Raw genomic sequence first — 19,898 nt, forward strand, 5'->3', positions numbered from 1 at the left:
AGGTATGAGGAAGTATTCTTCATAGCTATGTTATCCACGGAGGAGCTAACCTCATGACGGAAGTACTAAGTATTAGACCAGTCGTACATGGTGTGATCGTGGTTCCTGCCTTCTAATAACTTTTCTCCTGAACGGAGGGTTCTATTTATTAGTGGCGTGTGTAACCATTGGAAGAGTGCAATGGAGATTCCCTTCCCCGCGCTGCACTCTGAGTGACTCAGACTCAGTCGCTGTTATCAAAAGCAATTTAAGTGAGGTTACTAATCCTCTTACTGAGTGTTGCTGGACTGACTGTGGTATTGGTACTGGTACTCAAGGGGTCCAGTCGTCCTACCGATTTATTCTGAAATGTTATCCTACAGGAATACATGATTAGAGCATTTTACTAGTTGTCTTGTAGTGACTGCTACACATGGCAAGGAATGATTATTGTTGCCATTTGTTTTGGAGGTGGGCAAGTCCACTGGACTTCCTTTACGACCAGTGTGGTACACCTCAGTAATATCTTAGATGTGTTCTAAGATAATCCCCGTCTAGGGGCCTGTCTGCTCCTCACTGTTCTCAAATGGGAGTTTACAACTAGATTTGATTTATGCTCTGGCGGCCTCGTACGGTGTTGTCCGTAGTCTCGACCCCCCCACCGGCCTCGATAAGGCTCATCATGGGTCTGGGCTACTATTCCCCCCCTTTGCGTCTCGGGACCCCCCCACCAGCATGTGGTGTTGGTATCCGAGGCGCAAACGAAAGGTTCGGACCCTATGTACGAGTTGTCAGTGGCCGCGTTATTATGAGAATGGCTGCAACCTTTCAACCAAATCTCCTGGTGTTTGTGCTTCAACACCCTCAGTGGCTGTCGAGGTCTGTCAGTCACCACCGCGACCGCGTGTGGCAACCTCTTCAGTACCTGCGAACTGAGACGAGGATATCGGTCTGTGATATCGCAAAGTGTTTCACCAGTGGGAATCATCGGGTCAGTTGCTGGACTGACGCCATTAGTGTCATTGTAAGGGTTGACAGTCCCCCACCAAGCGGAAGGTGTATCATCGGAAGCAGAGTATACTCTGCGCATCGATGTTTTTCTTGCTGAGACAGCCGCAGTGCTTGCGGAAGTGTCCGAAGGGCAAGAGAAGTTCATCTCAACTACCGTATTGCACGACTGCACGGAGGAGGGAAGTAGCTCATTCACAGAGACAGCTGGCTCGAAATCATGAAAAGAATTGTCAATCAGAATGGCTGATGGAATGTTTTGAGATATCGTAATATCTCCTTGGATCGGATTCTGCCCCAAGAGGGTTTTAAACGTCTTTTTCCCAAGGGGTGCTTTTGACAGATATCCCTCGTGACTGACTGTGTTGCAGCTAGCGTTAGGGGAAGACAGTGTGGTCAGTGGAGAAGGCACTGTGGCCTGTGACCATACCTGGTTGGTTTTCCAATCCATCAATGGGAGTAACCGATCCATCAAGTCTGCTCCAAGTAGCAGGGGTACAGTTTCGAGGCTAGTAACATACACAGGGTGGACGAGCGATAAGTCCTTGAAGTGTAGTTTCAGCATGACTCTCAATGTGAGAGGCGAGGTAGTCTGAGTGACCCCTCGAAGTGTAGTGTCGCATCGTTCCACTTTTAACCAACGTTTAGTTGGCTTCAAAGCCCTTTTTAGATCATCAAACAATGTTTGAGAGATGAGTGATATTGTCGCACCCGAATCAATTAGCGCATGACAAGTTAAGCAGTCCTCCAGGACTGTTTCCAGGTATGGTCGTTTCGATTCGTGTTTAGTGGACATGTTCCCCACAAAGTGGAGTGGTCTTTCGCAACCACGTGATGTGTCAATTCTGTTCAAGGTGGAAGCGGATTGACTTTTACGATTTTGAGTGGGCTTGGCTTTAACGAAGCGTTTTACCTTTTTCTTCGCAACCTTTGTATCAGAGTTTATAGACGAAGCCCGTGGGCTTGTTTCTTGGTCAATCGGGCCCTGGATAGGGTCTCGAGTGAAAGCAGGAGGGATTTGAATTTTAACGTCCTTGCTATGGGTATTAATTCCTGCGGACCTGGAGTCCGGTAATTCCCTGTCTAGTCCTTGTGACTTATCTTTTACCCTTTTCTCAAATGTTTCTCGCTTTAGTTCTTCACCTAGTGGAACTTCTGGAGAACATTGGTCTACGTTTTGATCATCCTTCAACCCTTTGTTACCCTTGTGCTCGGACACTTTTTGTGGGTTGGGTGCAGAAACATGGCGAACAGGTCGATTGTAGCGGTAGTCGTTTTGATGGCGACGTGCTTTACGGTTATTTCGACCGCGGAGGTTATTGGAATCATGGTTTCGTGGTAGAAACTGTTGTTGTGCGTCATCTCTTAACGCTCCAATACCTGATAATGCACCCTCTGACTGGAGTGAGTGCTCCTGGTCAAACTTCAAAACCGAGTGGTCAGGGCTCTTAGCGATGCGAGCTTTTGATGCCTCAAAAGCTGTGCTTGCAAGCTCTCTGAGTTGCAAGATAGGCAAGCCAATGTGGGCTGCAGTGCCCAAGTAGGTAATGAAGGTGGGATACATGTTCGACAGGAACATTTGTTTAAATGGTAACAGGTCTTCCATGCCTGTTTCAGTGAGTAGGCCAAAGTAAGCTGAACGAAGCCTATGATAGTAAGCTTGTGGGTGTTCATTCCGAGCTTGTTTGACCGTGTTAGCCAGTGAGCTATCGTGTTTGCGAGTTGCAGAACCACTGAATTCTAATTTCAAAGCTTTGGCAAGTTTAGCGTAGTCATTTAGCACGTGTTGCTGTTGTAGGCGAATGAACCTTGTCACGTGTCTATTCGACGTTCGCTTCAACAGGTAAACCCTGTCAGAACCCGTAGCGTTCGGGTAGCCATCCAACGCGTCCTCTATGTCAGCTAGGAACGTCTCAGTATCGTTTGGCTGACCTGGAACGGGGTCAAAGGTGGGGAAATACTTGACGAGTTTGTCAAGGTATTCCGCATCAAGCGGGCGGAGAGGGTGGGCTTTATGCTGTAGGGAAAGTGGGGCCAAAAGGCCAAGAGGAGAAGCCAAGCTTTGGCTTTGTTGGCCAAGAGGCGCCATATTACTCAGTGCCGAATGGCCAAACGGAGAAGACTGGGGGACACCTGACGGAGGCAATGTCTGAAACCTATCGTCTTCACTCCTTTGAGTACCGGGCTCCGGTTGCTTGGATAGATAGTCACGCTGTAGAGCGTGACCCTTCTGGACTTCCTCCAGATGGTACCTAAGGGTGGTATTCTGCTGCATTGCAGAGTCCACTTGAGCGCTTAGAGTACTGATTTTGGACACGTGAGTGTCGCACTTGCTCCTTTCGGTCTCAAACTTATCTGTCATGGTTTGCAGATATATGTCTCGAGTACGGAGCGAGAGATTCAGTGATGAGATTTCTTCCGCTTGCTTAGAAATCAAGATTTCCATCTTCATCACCCGAGTTCTCTCATCATTCATTTGGTCAGCGACTTCAATGAGTTCTGCTGATTTGTCATCCAACTTCGTCATTGTTTTCATCAACTGATCGTCTTTGGTCTGCAGAATTTTGAGTAGAACCGTGTTACTCTGAGTAACGTTCAATAAAACTGCCTGCATGTTATCAAATTGCGCGCTCCTATTTGTAGATAACTCAACAGATTTATCTAGTTTGGAGTGGACTACCTCGTATTTAGTTTTGGCTAAATTGAGTTGTTCCTGAAGACAACGATTTTGTTGAAGCGTTTGTGCTCGTTCATTGTCATAAGTATTTGCAATTACTTTCAATTGTTCAGATTTCAAACGCAGTTCCTCGACTAGCAGAATGTTTTCATTTCCTGCTTTTGTCAATAGTGGCTCAGTTCTCTCCACCTGTACCCCAATGCTAGCCATGACTGGCACGTGCTTCAGCTGTGCACGGTGGTATTGAACCGATGCCACATTCTTATGGCGATACATCAGTGCAAAAGTGGGGAGAACCGTCACAAAGCCTGTGTTTGATGGTTGATTTTGGAGAGCGTTCGCAATTTCGGCTGTTTTTTCACTAATGGCATAATTAGGGTTGGTATCGCTGCTGAGGTCAGAGATCGATCCTTTTATGGGTGGAGGTTCACTACTTAGCGGAGGAGTGGTGACCCCCTCCTTTGATAGCTTGCACATTATTAGAAAAGTTTAGAGGAAAAATTTTCCCTACATTTATTGAAAGTTTGGGTTTGGAATTAATTGGAAGCTGCAAAGACAAGTTTAATCTATTTATAGATGTTGACGAACTACCAGTACTGTACCAGTAATGTGGAAGTTGGACGTGAATGAATTTGCAAAAGCAAATTGAATTAATTAATCAATGCCAATGATTAATCCTACCTGTGTAGGCTATCTGGGTATTAAACTTTAATTAACATGAGATGTGGCTTCATCTAGGTTAATATAATAATTTTAAAAGTGTCTCATTTGATTGGAAGAACATTAAATTATGTTCAACAATTTAACTTATTAAATTGAATGAGACGATAATCCATAAAATCTCTGTTGATTGGATATCATAAGTGTGAAACAGTAGACCAAATGTTGGGCACATTCAACACTGTGGCACTTCTCCCTAAGGCCGAAACCACATGGGATTCCCGCTGGGCGGGGCTTCTGTCAATACTGGATTACTGAATGGGTTTTGAAAAACCCAAATTTTACTGATTGATCAATTTAATGATAAATCAAACCTGTATAGGCAATTTGTGAATTAAACTTTAATTAACCTGAGAAGTGCTTAATCTAGGTTAGTTTGGAAAAAGTTTGCAATGTCTTATTTAGAGAACTAAACAATTTGGATATTATTTAAAATATCTATTTCAGAATGTAAATGGCCAGATTTACACTTATTAGTTCATTTGGATAAGACATTGGTATTCGTCTGGATATCATAAGTGATGACTTGAGTGTGACCTGAATAATTCTTCATGAACGAATATACTGGCACACGTCAGCGGTCAGACTTCACACGCTGAAATAAAACGGAACTACCCGGTGCGGGACTTCTGTTCCGCTAGGCGGAGGAATTTCAGCGTGGCACCAGGAAGAAAAAAAAATGCTATTTTTTTTCTTGTTAGCTTTAGCACCTCGTGCCAGCTAACCCTCCTTTGTGCCTGAAAATGTAGCACGTAGGATTCCCTTGGCAGGGAAAAGGTTTTACTAATAACGTATTATGTTCAAACCCTTTTCGGCGGTTTTTGACGATGTTTTAACCGGTACACGCGGCAAACATGAAACGCACCGTGTTCTCTTCGCGTTGAATCGCGCGTGAGATAGAGATAATTATCACTGGTCACGCTATATCTCCTGAATTTCAATCGGCTGGCTCTTTGTCCTCGCTCGAGAAATTAATAATGACCTGCCCTACCAGCGTATGAAACGCGCCAGGCAGAAATAGCCCTGCGTTTGGCCAAACGCACTATTTCTCAGATTTCTATAATTAGCGTTCTCAGCCTCATACAAGAAATGTATTCGCTTACGTTATCCACTGACTATGTCAGAGAACAGCGAGGGGAACCTCCGCGCACACACAACAATGCCTGTCTATCACTCCAAAAATGTGTATAATAAACTTGGTATATTATGTAATCTGCTTTTCAATTTTATACAGGCCGAATCAAAATGAAAACCTCATTCTATCTTAGACTCCTCACAGGGGGCACCAATATGTCGTGTCTTTGACTATGCCAGATTGATTGCTATGACATGCTATTCTATAAAATTATTTCTCCGTAATTAATATTACCTGATTGAACTAATCATGTAAATATTAATTAACTAGAGAGGGACACCACGAAATAATATTTATAGAGCTGTTATCTTTCGAATAAACTCTTAAAGATTGTAATATTTTACTAAATAGCCATCACATTAATCGTCATTATATTCAGTCTCATCTGAAAGTTGTAAGTCCTTGATTATCTGCAAGAATCCTAGCTAACAAGTTGAATCAGCAATACAAAATTGGGTTTAATTATTTATTTACTAAATACCTAACTAATCACACAGAATCACACATATACAATGAAATCATAACTTGATCACAAATTACGTCATACAGAAAACGTCCCTAGCGGGCGGAATAGATATGACAGCTTGTTACACAAAGGGAAGGGGCGGGATTTTAGTGAAAGAGCGGGAGATTCGGAACAGGGCAAAAGCTGTGCTCTCGTAAATCAGTATCTGATGCATTCTAAATTACCGCCCATTTGAGAAAGAAAATGCAATACATATTTACTCTGAGCTGCGCTTCAGTAGGTTGGTGGTAGATGGAAGAACGTATCGCCAACCCGAGTCCTCTGTCCTTTGGAGAATGTCTCTGGTTGTCACGGGATACTTTGTAGTAACGTTGTGTGTGGAAGACGGGATACTCGGACTGTCCTTCCTAACCTGTGTTTGTAGCAGCTGTTGCCAACTCAACGGCTAGGAGATATCACTTCTGTAGTGAACACGAGTTCAAAGTTCATACCATTCACAATCAAAGTCCATGCTGATGTTGGCCTAGTTCTGTAGTTATTGTCTGAACCATCTTGACATCGGATCGTCATCCAAAATGTACCCGGAACAGGAAGTTACATTTTTGTCACTGGCTTTATATAGTGGAGGTAGAGGGGTGTGTCTGAAAAGTCTATTACCCAGGTCTCTTCACAGGGGCGGGCCCCTGGTTGAGCAGAAGCCAAATTTCTGAAAACACAGATCTCTCATTTGGAAGGTAAAATTACATTTCACCTCTTCACAAACAATGTCATATTCAAACATTTGAATTAAACAACAATTCCATGTGAATCCGATACCTCTGACGTTTAGACTTTTCACAGTAGCGTTTATGTCATTCTATCATTGATGAGAATGTGTCAGAGGGCAACCGAACTGACATAATATACCTTAAGTACCACCGCATATGTACAGTGGGTTGGATTACCAGAATATAGTTCATTTCCCCCAACTTCTGATGTTACCCAGAATCTCTATGTTAACCCATGGGTTTCCTTATGTCACATCAGTTATAGTGGGGAGAGAGAAAAAGGGGGAAAGAGGTATTTATGACTGTCGTAAACCTACCCCCAACCCAACGTCATGACACTAGCGATAGGTGTGTGTGGTCAGCAATAATTTCAGCGTTTATTTTTTAAATTTAACCTTTTAACTAGGCACGTCAGTTAATAACACATTCTTATTTACAATGACGGCCAAACCCGGACGACGCTGGGACAATTGTGCGCCGCCCTATGGGACTCCCAATTAAGGCCGGATGTGATGCAGCCTGGATTCGAACCAGGGACTGCAGTAACGCCTCTTGCACTGAGCTGCAGTGCCTTAGACCGCTGCGCCACTCTGGAGCCCGAACTGCGCTACTTTGATACAAGCGTGGGGACTCGTCTTGATAAATCAATCAGTAATTATGTTTTTTCTTCTCAGAATGTCCGTTTTGGATTGCCTACACGACTGGGGAAATGTTAGCCAAATTGAGTGGAGTGTTTTCTAGCCTCCTCAATAACGATATGCTATTGGTATTTATTACATATTAGTTGTGTATGGCTTACTTAGGAAATAAACAAAGACACTTCTATGTCTGTCTACATGCCCACTGTGAAATGCAGACCCATTTTCACCCTAATGGAATACTGGGCCAGCAATCCAGCACATTTTACATCGGACGTAGAGTTACGACCAATTTACGACCAACTGGAGCAACCAGCCCCAGGAGGTCCTTTGTCCGAAGTGTCCTTAATCTGGTTTATGTATGGGGGTTGGTGTACCATTGGATCAGGCCCCTTTTCCCAATTTGCACCGCTTGAGGGAAGGGGTGCTTTGTTGTACCCCTCACTGGTGACCGACATACTCTGTATTGAGTGCATTGTCATCTTTTTATCCCCTCTTCCTTTGTTTGGATCCTTTTTGTTTGTGAAGCCAATGGCCCATTCTGTCCCGATAGAGGAGACATACATCCATCTCATTTTTTTGTGATTGCAACGACAAAAAACTTGGTGTAAGGTTACAATAATGAAAAATATAGATGTTATGTTTCCTTTTCGGGAGGGGGCCGGGCTGTCATTGCTTTGTAACATGGTCCTACACTCCTAAATTTACTTTTTTTTGTCAATTCTAATGCATGGGTGCTGAATAGTGTTTTGGTACTTTTGATAATGTCACCTTCACATTATTAGAGCATTTGACTGTCACTGGGCTACAGGGCGATGTTTTAGTGAGCGAAGGAAATAATGTTACAGGATGGCTTCATTTACCATTTATGGACAGTTATATAACATAGGGTTATAAGCATTTTATTAACATGGTATAAGGCATGTTATAATATTGCTAATTCTTAGCCTGCTATCCATAAAGCTTGATAAATTAATCCGGGAAAGAGTAAAAATACATTAGGAAACATATTTTACCCATCACAGGAAATAAGGGTGCTTTGTCAAATATTTTGACAAGTTTGAAGAAAGACTCAATCCCAAAAATTCGTGGGCTGGGTTTAGCCCAGTCTTGTCTTTCTCTGGGGTGGGTCACGTGCGTTGGTGACTGTTTGTCAGAGTCAACGGCGGTATATGATTGGCTTACAGATTTAATACAGGGCCCTCCCATAGGCTGTTGAAAACTACGTCTCTCGGATCAGCTGTTAGTGCGCCTCAACAATAACAAAGGGAACAGTTGGGACCTCGGAAAGGCTCGGACAAAGTAACGAACTGTGTTGCTCCGAATACAAAGGTCCATGTACTTAATTTCTTCTGCGAAGAAAACTTTTTTAAATATTTTCTAAAAGATACAATCTACCTCAAAGTCTTAAGGATTTAATCACTAAATATCCGTCCTTTGCTGTTCACATCTTTTCTTGCCGCAGGTGAGATTTTTGGGGTTCTCTTTGTTGTCTGTTGTTCGAAGAACACACAGTAATCTTTTGCAATTCAATTGTAGACCATTGTTGACATGACATTATTTTCACAAGAACGGTTTAGCACAAACACAGCCTATTTCCACTGTTTTTATGCACCAACAATGTTTTGTGTAGCAAAAATAAGATTCTCGGACCATTTTTGCCAAATAAGAGGCAGACCGCAGTCTACTGAAAATGTATTATCATGGCAAGGTCTATATGTCTCCCTATCTATTGAAGGAGGTGCTATTTATATGCACAAAACAGAATTGTATTTTGCTGGCAGATTAACATTGTAAAAGCTGCGACCCGCCCAAGAGGTGTAGGGTTACGCTCTACACCCTCTGCTTGTATGCTAGTCAACAAACCATCCTGCAATCAGACAGCCTACCACGATTTGAAGTTTTTTGTTACTTTTGATGTAATAACTGAACATTTATTGATATTTTCAGTGATTTATTTGTTTTATTACAGAACCAATGTCAGGCATTTTGATCTGTGTGAGAATATCCATATGACGTAATCGTTACGGTACTAACGTTCTCTGTTCCAAGGTGTCGACGACAGGCCTCCAACCAACCATCCAAACACATACGACAAGAAAGTGAGCTCTCACATAACCTACCGTTTCATTTCGTTACTAATAATATACTGCCATTTTAATGGGCGCAATATCACGACGCATCTTCACCCCCCCGTCCTTGTTTTCTATCTGAATAGAGCCAGCGTTTTCGAAAGGAAACAATGCATGCAAGCGATATTTTGTTGAGGACGAACAGGTGCAGGAGATTATAACCCAGTTGCGTATTGGACATACTGTAGATAAAGTCCCATAGAAAAGCCCTCAGTCCCTTGACCTCGTCGCACAGCTGCTCATTTTCTCTGTCGTTGAATCTTACAAATAAGAGGATATTGAATCAAAGAACGAAGTGTTTGCATTCTCTTGCAGCCTACAAATCTTCTGACGAAGATGTCTGATGTTAAGTAATATATGACAAACTGTAATTTGGGCATAATGTGTGTGTTTGCCTGTAGCCTGCCTGGCAGACCAGGTTTCAGTTTCCAAGTTTCAGTTTTTGTGTCAGGTCTACCAAACAGCGATCTTGTCCTTTTTGAACATTATCATAAAGAAGCTACTGTAGTTCTCTCAGCTTTTCAGATCTTACAAACCCACGGATCTCTAATTATTGGCTGCACTGCTCTGTATTTGTTTTGCATAAATGTGTACATGCATACAACTCATAGTTTACATTTGCACTGACAAATGTGGCTTCACAGCAGGAATTTAATGTTGTATGGCAGAATAATGGTTGTTGTATCACTAATCCTGCTTCAGGTCAGGGGTCATAATCTATCAGTGTAAATGCTGGCATGTATCCCTGGTGTGTCCGTGTGGGGGTAGTAGTTCACTTTATCGTGGTATCGTAGACCTTATAGAGGTCTAATTGTAAAGAAAGGTCAGGCCTTTACCACCAATACTGGGCTGTATGGTCACAGAGAGTTGACCCCTAGGTGAAGATACAGCACCATAGTGTGTGTTCTATAAAGGACCACCCTTATCAGTGAACAAGCTGCTAGGTTACAGACCTATTGGGCCCACACATATTTGGCCAGTATGTCTGTCAGTTGGCAGCTAGGTGATGATGGGTCTATTTCCATAATTGGCTTTGAGGGATGTCTGGTAGATAAGTGTAACGGATGTGAAATGGCTAGCTAGTTAGCGGTGGTGCGCGCTAATGGCCTTTAAATCGGTGACGTCACTTGCTCTGAGACCTTGAAGTAGTGGTTCCCCTTGCTCTGCAAGGGCCGCGGCTTTTGTGGAGTGATGGGTAACGATGCTTCGTGGGTGACTGTTGTTGATGTGTGGAGAGGGTCCCTGGTTCGAGCCCGGGTATGTGCGAGGGGACGGACGTAAAGTTATACTGTTACATAGGCAAATGATACCCACACCTGTAAACATTGACGACCACATACGGTGCCTCTTTGAAGTTTGTGACAGTTGTGAATGATCTGGCTACCCTTTTTATATGTTTAATTATCGAGTATTAGAGATATATAAAATCTGGTTTGGGCAGAGAGCGTTGATATTGGACTGTCGTCTCAAACTAGTAACCCAGAAATAAACATAGATGTCTTTCAGTCTGACCCATGTTTTCCTCCTGCCAATTGCCCAAAAGCCAAAGGATATTTGTATGCATCTCCCCCCTCCCTTTTCACACAGGTCTTTATAAGCTCATGTATATGGTCTCAAATGTGTCACTCAAGATCACAACAAATTATTCTCTCTCTTTCTCCCCCTCCCCTTTTGTCTCTCAGGTCCTTTGTAATTTTGCACACGTCGAGGTGAGCTATGACCAGACTTTGCACGGCTCCCCTCAGATGATAGACATCCGTACCTTATTGAAGCACTTTAGCACCTGCAGCTGATGACCAAAGTGCCTGTTCCCCACCCTCGCCCCGGTCCTCGCACCGCTCAGCCCCCCCTTGGTCCCGCCGTACCCCCCCAAGGAGTCCCAGTATGTTCCAGAGGCTCACCAGCGTCCTGTTCGGGGACGATGTGGAGGAGGTGAGACGAGTAGGCCCTGGAGAACAGGACTTTGGCCAGAAGGAGGAGGATGAAGAGTGGATCCTGGTGGACTATCTGGGTGAGTTTCAGAACATACACACACACACAGAGGAAACATACATAAACAGTAAAATACACAAACAAAAATGCAAATACACACTCTAAACACAAACAACCCCTCGCACACCATAACCTCCTGGTATTCATGTACAAAACGGTTCAGATGGGTTCAACAGTGAGCATAATTTCCATACAGTCACATGGTGGGAACTTCACTACCTTTTAAAAGTCAACACTGATTTTTAGCCGCTCCAGTATTTGTTTTTCCATGTGAGCATATTATCAGATCTATACATATCATAAGCATCTAAGAACTGACCTCATCAAACTGCTTGGCTATGCAATCCTTAGGTGCCTTATAGTCTCCATAAACCACCGTTTCGTACCGATGCAACTTAAGTTCACCTGCATTCACAAATGCAGACAAGGATGCTACTCTAAACCCTGGCAAGGTTCCCAGTATCCATACACACAAAAGCACATACACGTGTGCCCATACACACATGGTTCTACACATATACAGTATATAAATGCCGCTCAATAACACACACACTTGTTCTTTGGGGGGAAGGGAGTGCATCCAGCCTGTATGTCCCTGATACATCACATCTCATATTCCACAAGTGTGTGAATATTCAAGGTGTGAGAGACTGAATCCTGTTGGCCCACTTCTGTACGGGGAGGGGGGTGGAAGGGATATGGGGCAGTATATGGGCAATATGTCTGTAAACGGGTCAAACAAAAGCATGCGGGGATAAGTGGAGGAAGATAAAAATAGGCCCGGTAGAGTTACCCTTCTGGGCTCTGAGGAGTGAGACGTGTGGGCAGGCGGCCCAGCAGAATTCCCCTCCAGAATTGCCCCGTCAGTAACACAGTCTATGACCCAAACCACCTGGGATTAATGCATTCATAGCGTTGTCTATCATGTCCATTATTCGTTATAGGACTTACAGGTATAGGTATTACATATGTATGTCATGGCCTCTTACGACAACCTTTGGAAATGCATTAAGGCTGAGAATGTGTTCGTAATCCATTTTACACATCATTCATTACAGGTGTTCCAGGTAAATGCTTAAATGCCTATAAAAGCATTCATAATGCTTCACAAACAGGTGGTTGATATATTACCCTACAGTCCAGCACTCTGTAGCCTTACCCAAACTGTTATATGATCATAGAACAGTATCATATAATAATGATTCATCTGATCACTTTATAGTGAATCTCTATCAGCTGATACATGGTATCATAAACCCTTTATTACGTGTCTGTTTTGTAGAACTGTTAGAGTGATTGCAGTAAGCAGAGGTCAGATGTTTTGTCTGAAAGCGTTGAATAATTCTTTCCTGCACAGACTGCAGTACCATGACCTATTTTACAGTAGGGATTGATTCCACACACTTAAAGTGTACTATTTAGTGTGTACCCGCTGTATTCCTGGAACACTTCCAACAGCTCAAGTTGCACTAGTCTCCTACTTCTTCTAAACTGCCAATCTATTATATCAATAGCGTAGACTGCTTTCCTTCCCCCTTCCTACGTGCGCACACACATACAGTACACACACGCACACAAACACACACAAACACAAGGTGGATGGTGGGGGTGAGAGGATTACAGGTTCTAATTGGCCTTACAGAGACAGTGATGAGGGATGTAAGCCGTTTTAGGGTTCTGCTGCGTTGCTAAGCGTGCGGATCACCCTGAAGGTGTGTGTGTCAGCATGGATGAGATTTACTATTTTTATTTTTTTTGAGTAAACAAGGTGGCTGCACTGCCGCTGACATGCGTGACAGAGAAAGATGAGGATGGAAACTGAAGTGTCCTTGGGAGTGGGTGTATTTCTATCACACACAGACACCGTAACACATCCACACACTCAGAAATGAACACACTCTGAAGAACACAACACATCTATACACACTACATCTGAAAAGGAAAGAGAGGAAACCTTTCATGATCATACACACATGGGAACACATCCAATACACACACACAGTTACACACAAAGAACACAGTTATACACAAACATGTACATGCACACACTCAGCTGTTTGTCAGAGATTCTGTCCAAAAAAAGACAGACAGTCAGCTTTAAACTTTGGCCAGGATTGAAGTTTTGGCCAGATGTCCGTGCAGGCTATTTTTAGTATAATGGGAACCCAAACAGCAATCTGCTGTCTTTGATTCCCATCTGGTATCAAGTTGCTTTTTCCATTATACTTCCCATATGGTAGTATATTATTCTGACTTTTTAGTGCACTATTGACAGTAACACCACCGAGTCTCAAAGCAAGACATGCTATATAGCCCAGGCATGCAGTGAATGCAACTTCTCTCTCCAGCCAGACCACCTCATTTAACTTGATTAGATTTATTCTATTGAATCTTAGTTTTTCTCCTAACCTTTTAAGCAGCATCGCGAGTTGAGATAGTTAGCTAGTGGAAAAACATGTTTTGGTGCATTCTAGAGTTGGGAAAGACTGTAAAGCATTTGGCAGCAGTTTGTTAGAGGGAGTTGCTGAAGCTGCTTGATCCTATGAGTGACAGCTCTTGCGCACACACACACTATAGTATTTTGGGTCGGGCATGTTTTTCTGACCAATAGAACACTGCTCTGTGCCTGTAGGGCTTTGACACCTATCGTCAGGCGAAAATATGGTTTTTGTTTTGATCGCTAAAGCCATTCTCTTGGTGCCACATTGCCCCCTAAAGTCATGTCAGGGTATTGCATATGAGTTGTCATCCCACCCAGGGTGAGCTCAAGACCATCATATTGCATTTTTACATTTTGCTACAGGGAGTTAAAAAAATATATTTATCACCAATTATAAAACTCAATGGTTGTAAAACACATTTTCACACACCCTACATGCTTTTGTTGCAAACAGAAACTTTCCATTTCTTATTTAAATGTTAATTGTGATGATGTATCCTAACCAATCCCTGCCTTTCTTCTCAGCCGAGGCCTGCTCCAGCCCCTGTGGTGACGGCCTGTCTGAGGTGGACCTGACTTCGGACGAGGGGGACCTTGTGGTAGTCCCCTCTCCCATCGCCAGCTCCCCCATCCGCTATGCCTCCTGCACCTCCCTGGACTCTACCGCTGACACCGAGTATGGGGGTCCCGAGGAGGAGGAGGAGGAAGAAGAGGGGGGTTTCCAGCGCCTGGAGGCCTGTTCTCTAGAGGAGAGCTGGTTCGTTACTCCCCCACCCTGCTTCGGCGGGGGGACGAGGGGCAAGCCTATGGTACTGGAGACCAGCCCCTTGGAGAACCTGCTGATAGAACACCCCAGCATGTCTGTGTACACCACCCACTGTCCCCCACGACTCTCCCTCAACCTCTCCCTCAACCTCAATCTCTGCCTCCCCCCTGTTGACACACCTGCCGCTGTGGGCATGGAACCGGGACGACGTTCGCTTGACACCCCCTGTCACAGGTAGGACTTTTTGCTACAAAAATACTGGCAGTAGTGTTACAGCACCTAAATTTAGTGAATTTATGCTTAACCTCTACGGGATCGGTATCCCTATACCAGGACGGTTGAGGTAATGTGCGCTGATGTGATTAGCATGACGTTGTTAGTAACAAGAATATTTCCCATGTCTTATATGGGCAGAAAATGTACATTCTTGTTAATCCAACTGCACTGCCCAACTTACAGTAGCTATTACAGTGAAAAAATACCATGCTATTGTTTGAGGAGAGTGCACAACAACAAACTTTTATCACGGCAACTGGTTTGATACATTCACCTCTGAAGGTGAATAATGTACTTACATTCAGTAATCTTGCTCTGATTTGTCATCCTGAGGGTCCCAGAGATAAAATGTAGCATAGTTCTGTTTGATAAAATCAATTTTTGTATTCAAATGTAGGAACTGGGTTCAACAGTTTGAACCCCTGCTGTCTCTGGCTCCACACCCACCCCGCCCGGCTATCTAGATAGTTAGTGTGTAAGCTAATGATCCATCATGTATGACATTCCTGGGAGTGTGTAAACAAAAATGTTGTATTACCATATAATTTTGTATGTTCTCTATAGTTAAGTACTTGAAAATGTATCATTAAACAAATTCGGCACATTTGGGCAGACTTGATACAAAATATTGTCCAGTATTGCAATGCTTCACTGGATCAATCTGAAACGTTGCACACACACTGCTGTCATCAAGTGGCCAAAATCTAAACTGTGCCTAAACTGTAATATTATATGATGGCCTTTCTCTTGCATTTCAAAGATGGAGAAGAGAAAAAAAAGTTTTTTTTGGTTGTATTATTTTTTACCAGATCTAATGCATTATATTTGTTAGATCTAATATGTTATATAATATTATATTTTGGGGGTGGCGGGTAGCTTAGTGGTTAGAGCGTTGGGCCAGTTACCGAAAGGTTGCTGGATCGAATCCCTGAGCTGACAAGGTCAAAATCTGTTATTCTGCCCCAGAACAAAGCACTGTTCCCCCGGTAGGCTGTCATTGTAAGAAATAATTTGTTCTTATCTGACTTGCCTATTTTAAATAAAGGTTACATTTAAAATTGACATTTAAAAAAATATTCTCCTACATTAATTTCACATTTCCACACACTTCAAATTGTTTCCTTTAAAATGATATCAAGAATATGCATATCATTGCTTCAGGTCCTGACAGGTAGTTAGATTTGGGTATGTAATTTTAGGTGAAAATTGAAAAAAGAACATGGATTAACCAATCCAGCACCCTTCCTGTCTCCCCCTATAGGCCAGACACGGTAGTGCAGTGCAGAGCCGGCCTCCATGCTGGCTGCTATGCGGCTGCCGTCCCAGGCCTTCTAGACCAAGCACAGCAGCATGGACGACTGGCCCAAAGGGTACGTGGCGCCGCCCAGCACCAGCTCCTCTCCCGCAATGCCCTGCGCCGCCTCAACTTGCTGCGTACTGGAGGGGCCAAGCAGGCCAAGACCACCACCACCTATCTACACCAGCCTGGCCAGAGGCACCTCAACTACTGAGGTCTTGGCCCTATCCCTTACCCTCCATCCATCAATTCATCCATCCATCTCAACCTGAATCCACGCAAAGAGTACATCCTGCAACATCCTCTCCATCTCCCCACTTCCTCCCTTCATCCACCGATCCTCCACTCTGGAATGAAGAGGCGTGATGAGGATTCCTTTAGAATCAATGCCATAGGTCACTTTACTCCGCTGCAGGTCCCCACCACCACATGGTAACTGGGAGAGACTGGTTCAATCAGATATTACACCTGTGGCGACACTCTCTGCTTTCACCCACTCTGCAATGGTTGTGTGGTGTCATAGTGTGGCTGTATGCTGCCATAGAATGGTTGTGTGATGTCATTGATTGATATCATAGTGTTGATTGTATGCTGTCGTAGTGACATTGTAAGTGATGTCATTGAGTTGTTGTATGCTGTCATAGAGTGGTTGTGTGCTATCAGAAGAGAGTTTGTGGCTTAATAGAATGACTGTGATGTCTTTAGAGTAGGAGTAGGCATTTAGAAAAGGAGCATGTCTTTCACTTGTAATTAGGACAGTTTAACAAGGTTGTTTCTCATGCCCCTCCAATAAAATTGCTTCCTCTATCACTTCATGGCAAACTAATGTAATTTGTCATTCTGATGGCCACAACTTACTTTTCAAAATCATCACCTCCCCTCTCTTGACTATGGGTGAACCTGCCTTGAACTTAGTAATTCAGTACTTTCACAATATTGTTTGAGAAAATGATGGTCAAATACTGGGTTAAATATCACTAATCGCCTTGTTATAATAGTAGAATTTAAGATAAAAATAAATAAATGTAAAATGTATTTAAAAAAAATTCCATATTTTTTAAAATTACTTATATTACATATCAGTATGAAGTTAGTATGAGCGTTTATCTACATAGGTATGTTTGTAAGCAGCGGTTTGACTATGTTAGTGTGTGATTTGTTGCATGGTTGTATAGCGCTAGTCTCCAGATGTTGAGAAAACAGAAGAAAAAAAATGTTTTGTATCTTCTCTCATTGTTTGTTCTAAATCTGCAGTCCACTTCTCAGGGTCATAGCCAATCACCTTTACACTTTACTAAAATGCAGATTACTTGACGGATGTTAATTGTCTTTGTACATACTGGAGAACTTCCAAATTTGTCATAGTGTGCTTTGCCTTGTGGTAATGTTTGTGATCAATGATTGACCTTTTAAAAGAATTGTGTGCGTCTCGATAAAATTGAATTTGAACGTTTGCTTGTCCAAGGACTGTGAAAATGAACTCCTACTCTCTCAATCGACTGTTATAACCCACCAAGATGGAGTGAAACTATTAGTCTTTTTCATTTTTGTTTATATATTTTTTTCTGTGTACTTTCCATTGTTTTGAGTTGGATTTTTGCCCTGTTCTTTATTTGCATAGTTACATAATATTACTAAGTTATGTTAAAATGCCAACCAAAAAAGTAGCAGCAAACTCTAACCTTGCAATAGTTTATATTACTATTGTTTTTGCTTTTACAGTATATTCTTCTTTACTTTAACAATGTTTGCAAATTGGAGACTTTGTGCTCTGAAATGGTCAAGTTTGTGACAACATGAATCTGTGCACTCTAGTGGTAAGAAAGCACAGAGAGACAACTCAAACACCCAAATAGCCTATTTTAGTTTCATAGAACCTCTAAAAGTCAAGTATCCAGGCAAACTCAATTTATATGACCTGATATTATGACCTAATATCACCTGTTTCTTTGTACTTATTGGGGGAAATACACAGTACATACATACTCAGATGTATTTAGCATGGTAGCATCAAGAAGCACTAAGGTGGTTTCATTTGGATTTGTCTATATCGTTGTAAACTGATTTATAGTGAAGTGATTTAAGCCTAGCCATTGTATTTGTGTATCTTTTTTATTTAAACATTTCTCAGATTGCAAAAGTTTGCAAATCATTTGACGTGTCAATTTTTGTACTGCATTGTTGTGACACGGGCAACAGGACGAAGGGAATGGAGGAGATGGCTATGTCCTCATTTTTGATGTGTGAAGCTGGAAGGAGCCATTTTGTTTTGTCCTCGGCTGTCTGTCTGAACTCTTGATGATAACAGGGATTTGTATTTTGTTTTATGCCTTGAATTTGTTGTGGATCACGTGCCTTCCAGGTTAAACAGTATAATGACAATGCATTAATGAAGAACTTGAACTCTTGTCCAAAGGGACAACACATACAAAAGCAAATCAGCTATGCACACAGGAGGTAGCTTCTCTTCGTGAACCACCCAGCCCATGTACAGCTTTTATACACAAATGTAGCAAACCTGTTTTCTCCTGTGTGAAGAAAATTTGGTGGCATTTTTTTTTACTTCGTGTTAGACTTCTGCTTTGATTTAGTTTACTGGAATAATACAGCACTTTGCCAAAAAAGTGTAGGAATTTGAGCATTACTGTTATTTATCTACTTAACTGATTGCATTATTTGTATTTTGGACGTATGAGAGATCAATTCACTCTGTTTTTATGGTCAGCAAAATTTGCAAATGAGAATGTGGTAGTCTTCTAAAACTGTAATACATGATCTGTTGTCATGATGTAAGCCACAGTCTACAATAAATGTTTTCATACACATACTCTTCCGTTTCTGTCCATTTGATCCATTTAACCTTTATTCTACCAGGTTTATTCAACTATGATGACATGTCAAGAAAGACCCACAGCCAGGCTGGACTTAATTTCCAAACCAAACCCTTTATGGCACTAAGCTGAGACAGCTAGGATGTTACTTTCAGTATGACATTCTCATGAGTTCTGAATAAAGAGTACGTAACTGCTTTGCACAGTAATATTAAAGCCTAATAAAACGTTTAAAAGATGGACTTCATCAAACAATTGAGAACGAGTTATCACAAATGTTTGACCAATCACAACAGAGCAAAGTAGTTGCCAGGAAGATCTTCAATAACTATTACAAACAAACAACTGATTCAACACTTCAGAAAATAAACAGTGACCCAGAAAACAATAACTCTGATAAAATAATCCTATACACTTGTTTTAAAGGCTATAAAATTGAATAATGACTAATGTTTATTGTGTGTTGAAATCTGAGGGGTATGCTGCAAAGTGGAATCCATCAGTTGGCCAGCTAAGCAACCAGAAATAACTGTTGATTTTCTGATTCATTAAAAAAGCTAAACTTTATGCTTTTGGTTGTTGAGTCAATTAGACCATGCCCATTTCAAGCTTATATAAAAATAAAAATAAATGTATTTCAGAATATTTAGCCATGTAATTCCTTGATCCTTCTTTACTATATACGGTATAGGCAAACATGGTTTAGTAAGAAACTGTGGTATAGGTATACATGATACTACCCTCTGGTAGATGTCACTATTTGGACGGGTCCAG

General features: G+C 42.3%; 1 protein-coding gene across 1 annotated transcript; it reads left to right on the forward strand.

Annotated features, from left to right (window-relative positions):
- The first annotated feature begins 8,650 nt into the window (after positions 1-8,650).
- On the forward strand, positions 8,651-19,118 carry LOC120031055 (tumor protein p53-inducible nuclear protein 1-like). The gene is made up of 4 exons (XM_038976601.1): positions 8,651-8,855; positions 11,205-11,533; positions 14,480-14,954; positions 16,258-19,118. Exons 2-4 carry the CDS (start codon positions 11,407-11,409, stop codon positions 16,505-16,507), a joined length of 852 nt encoding a protein of 283 aa, XP_038832529.1. The 5' UTR covers positions 8,651-8,855; positions 11,205-11,406; the 3' UTR covers positions 16,508-19,118.
- Positions 19,119-19,898: the final 780 nt, after the last annotated feature.

This window comes from Salvelinus namaycush, chromosome 37, assembly GCF_016432855.1.
Source record: "Salvelinus namaycush isolate Seneca chromosome 37, SaNama_1.0, whole genome shotgun sequence".
NCBI lineage: Eukaryota > Metazoa > Chordata > Actinopteri > Salmoniformes > Salmonidae > Salvelinus > Salvelinus namaycush.

Bases quoted from the DNA above. Each gene is read 5' to 3' on its own strand.
- LOC120031055 (XM_038976601.1), top strand. From the start codon at position 11,407: ATGTTCCAGAGGCTCACCAGCGTCCTGTTCGGGGACGATGTGGAGGAG. The intron at 11,534-14,479 runs GTGAGTTTCAGA...CTTTCTTCTCAG, and splicing joins GATCCTGGTGGACTATCTGG to CCGAGGCCTGCTCCAGCCCC. The intron at 14,955-16,257 runs GTAGGACTTTTT...CTCCCCCTATAG, and splicing joins CTTGACACCCCCTGTCACAG to GCCAGACACGGTAGTGCAGT.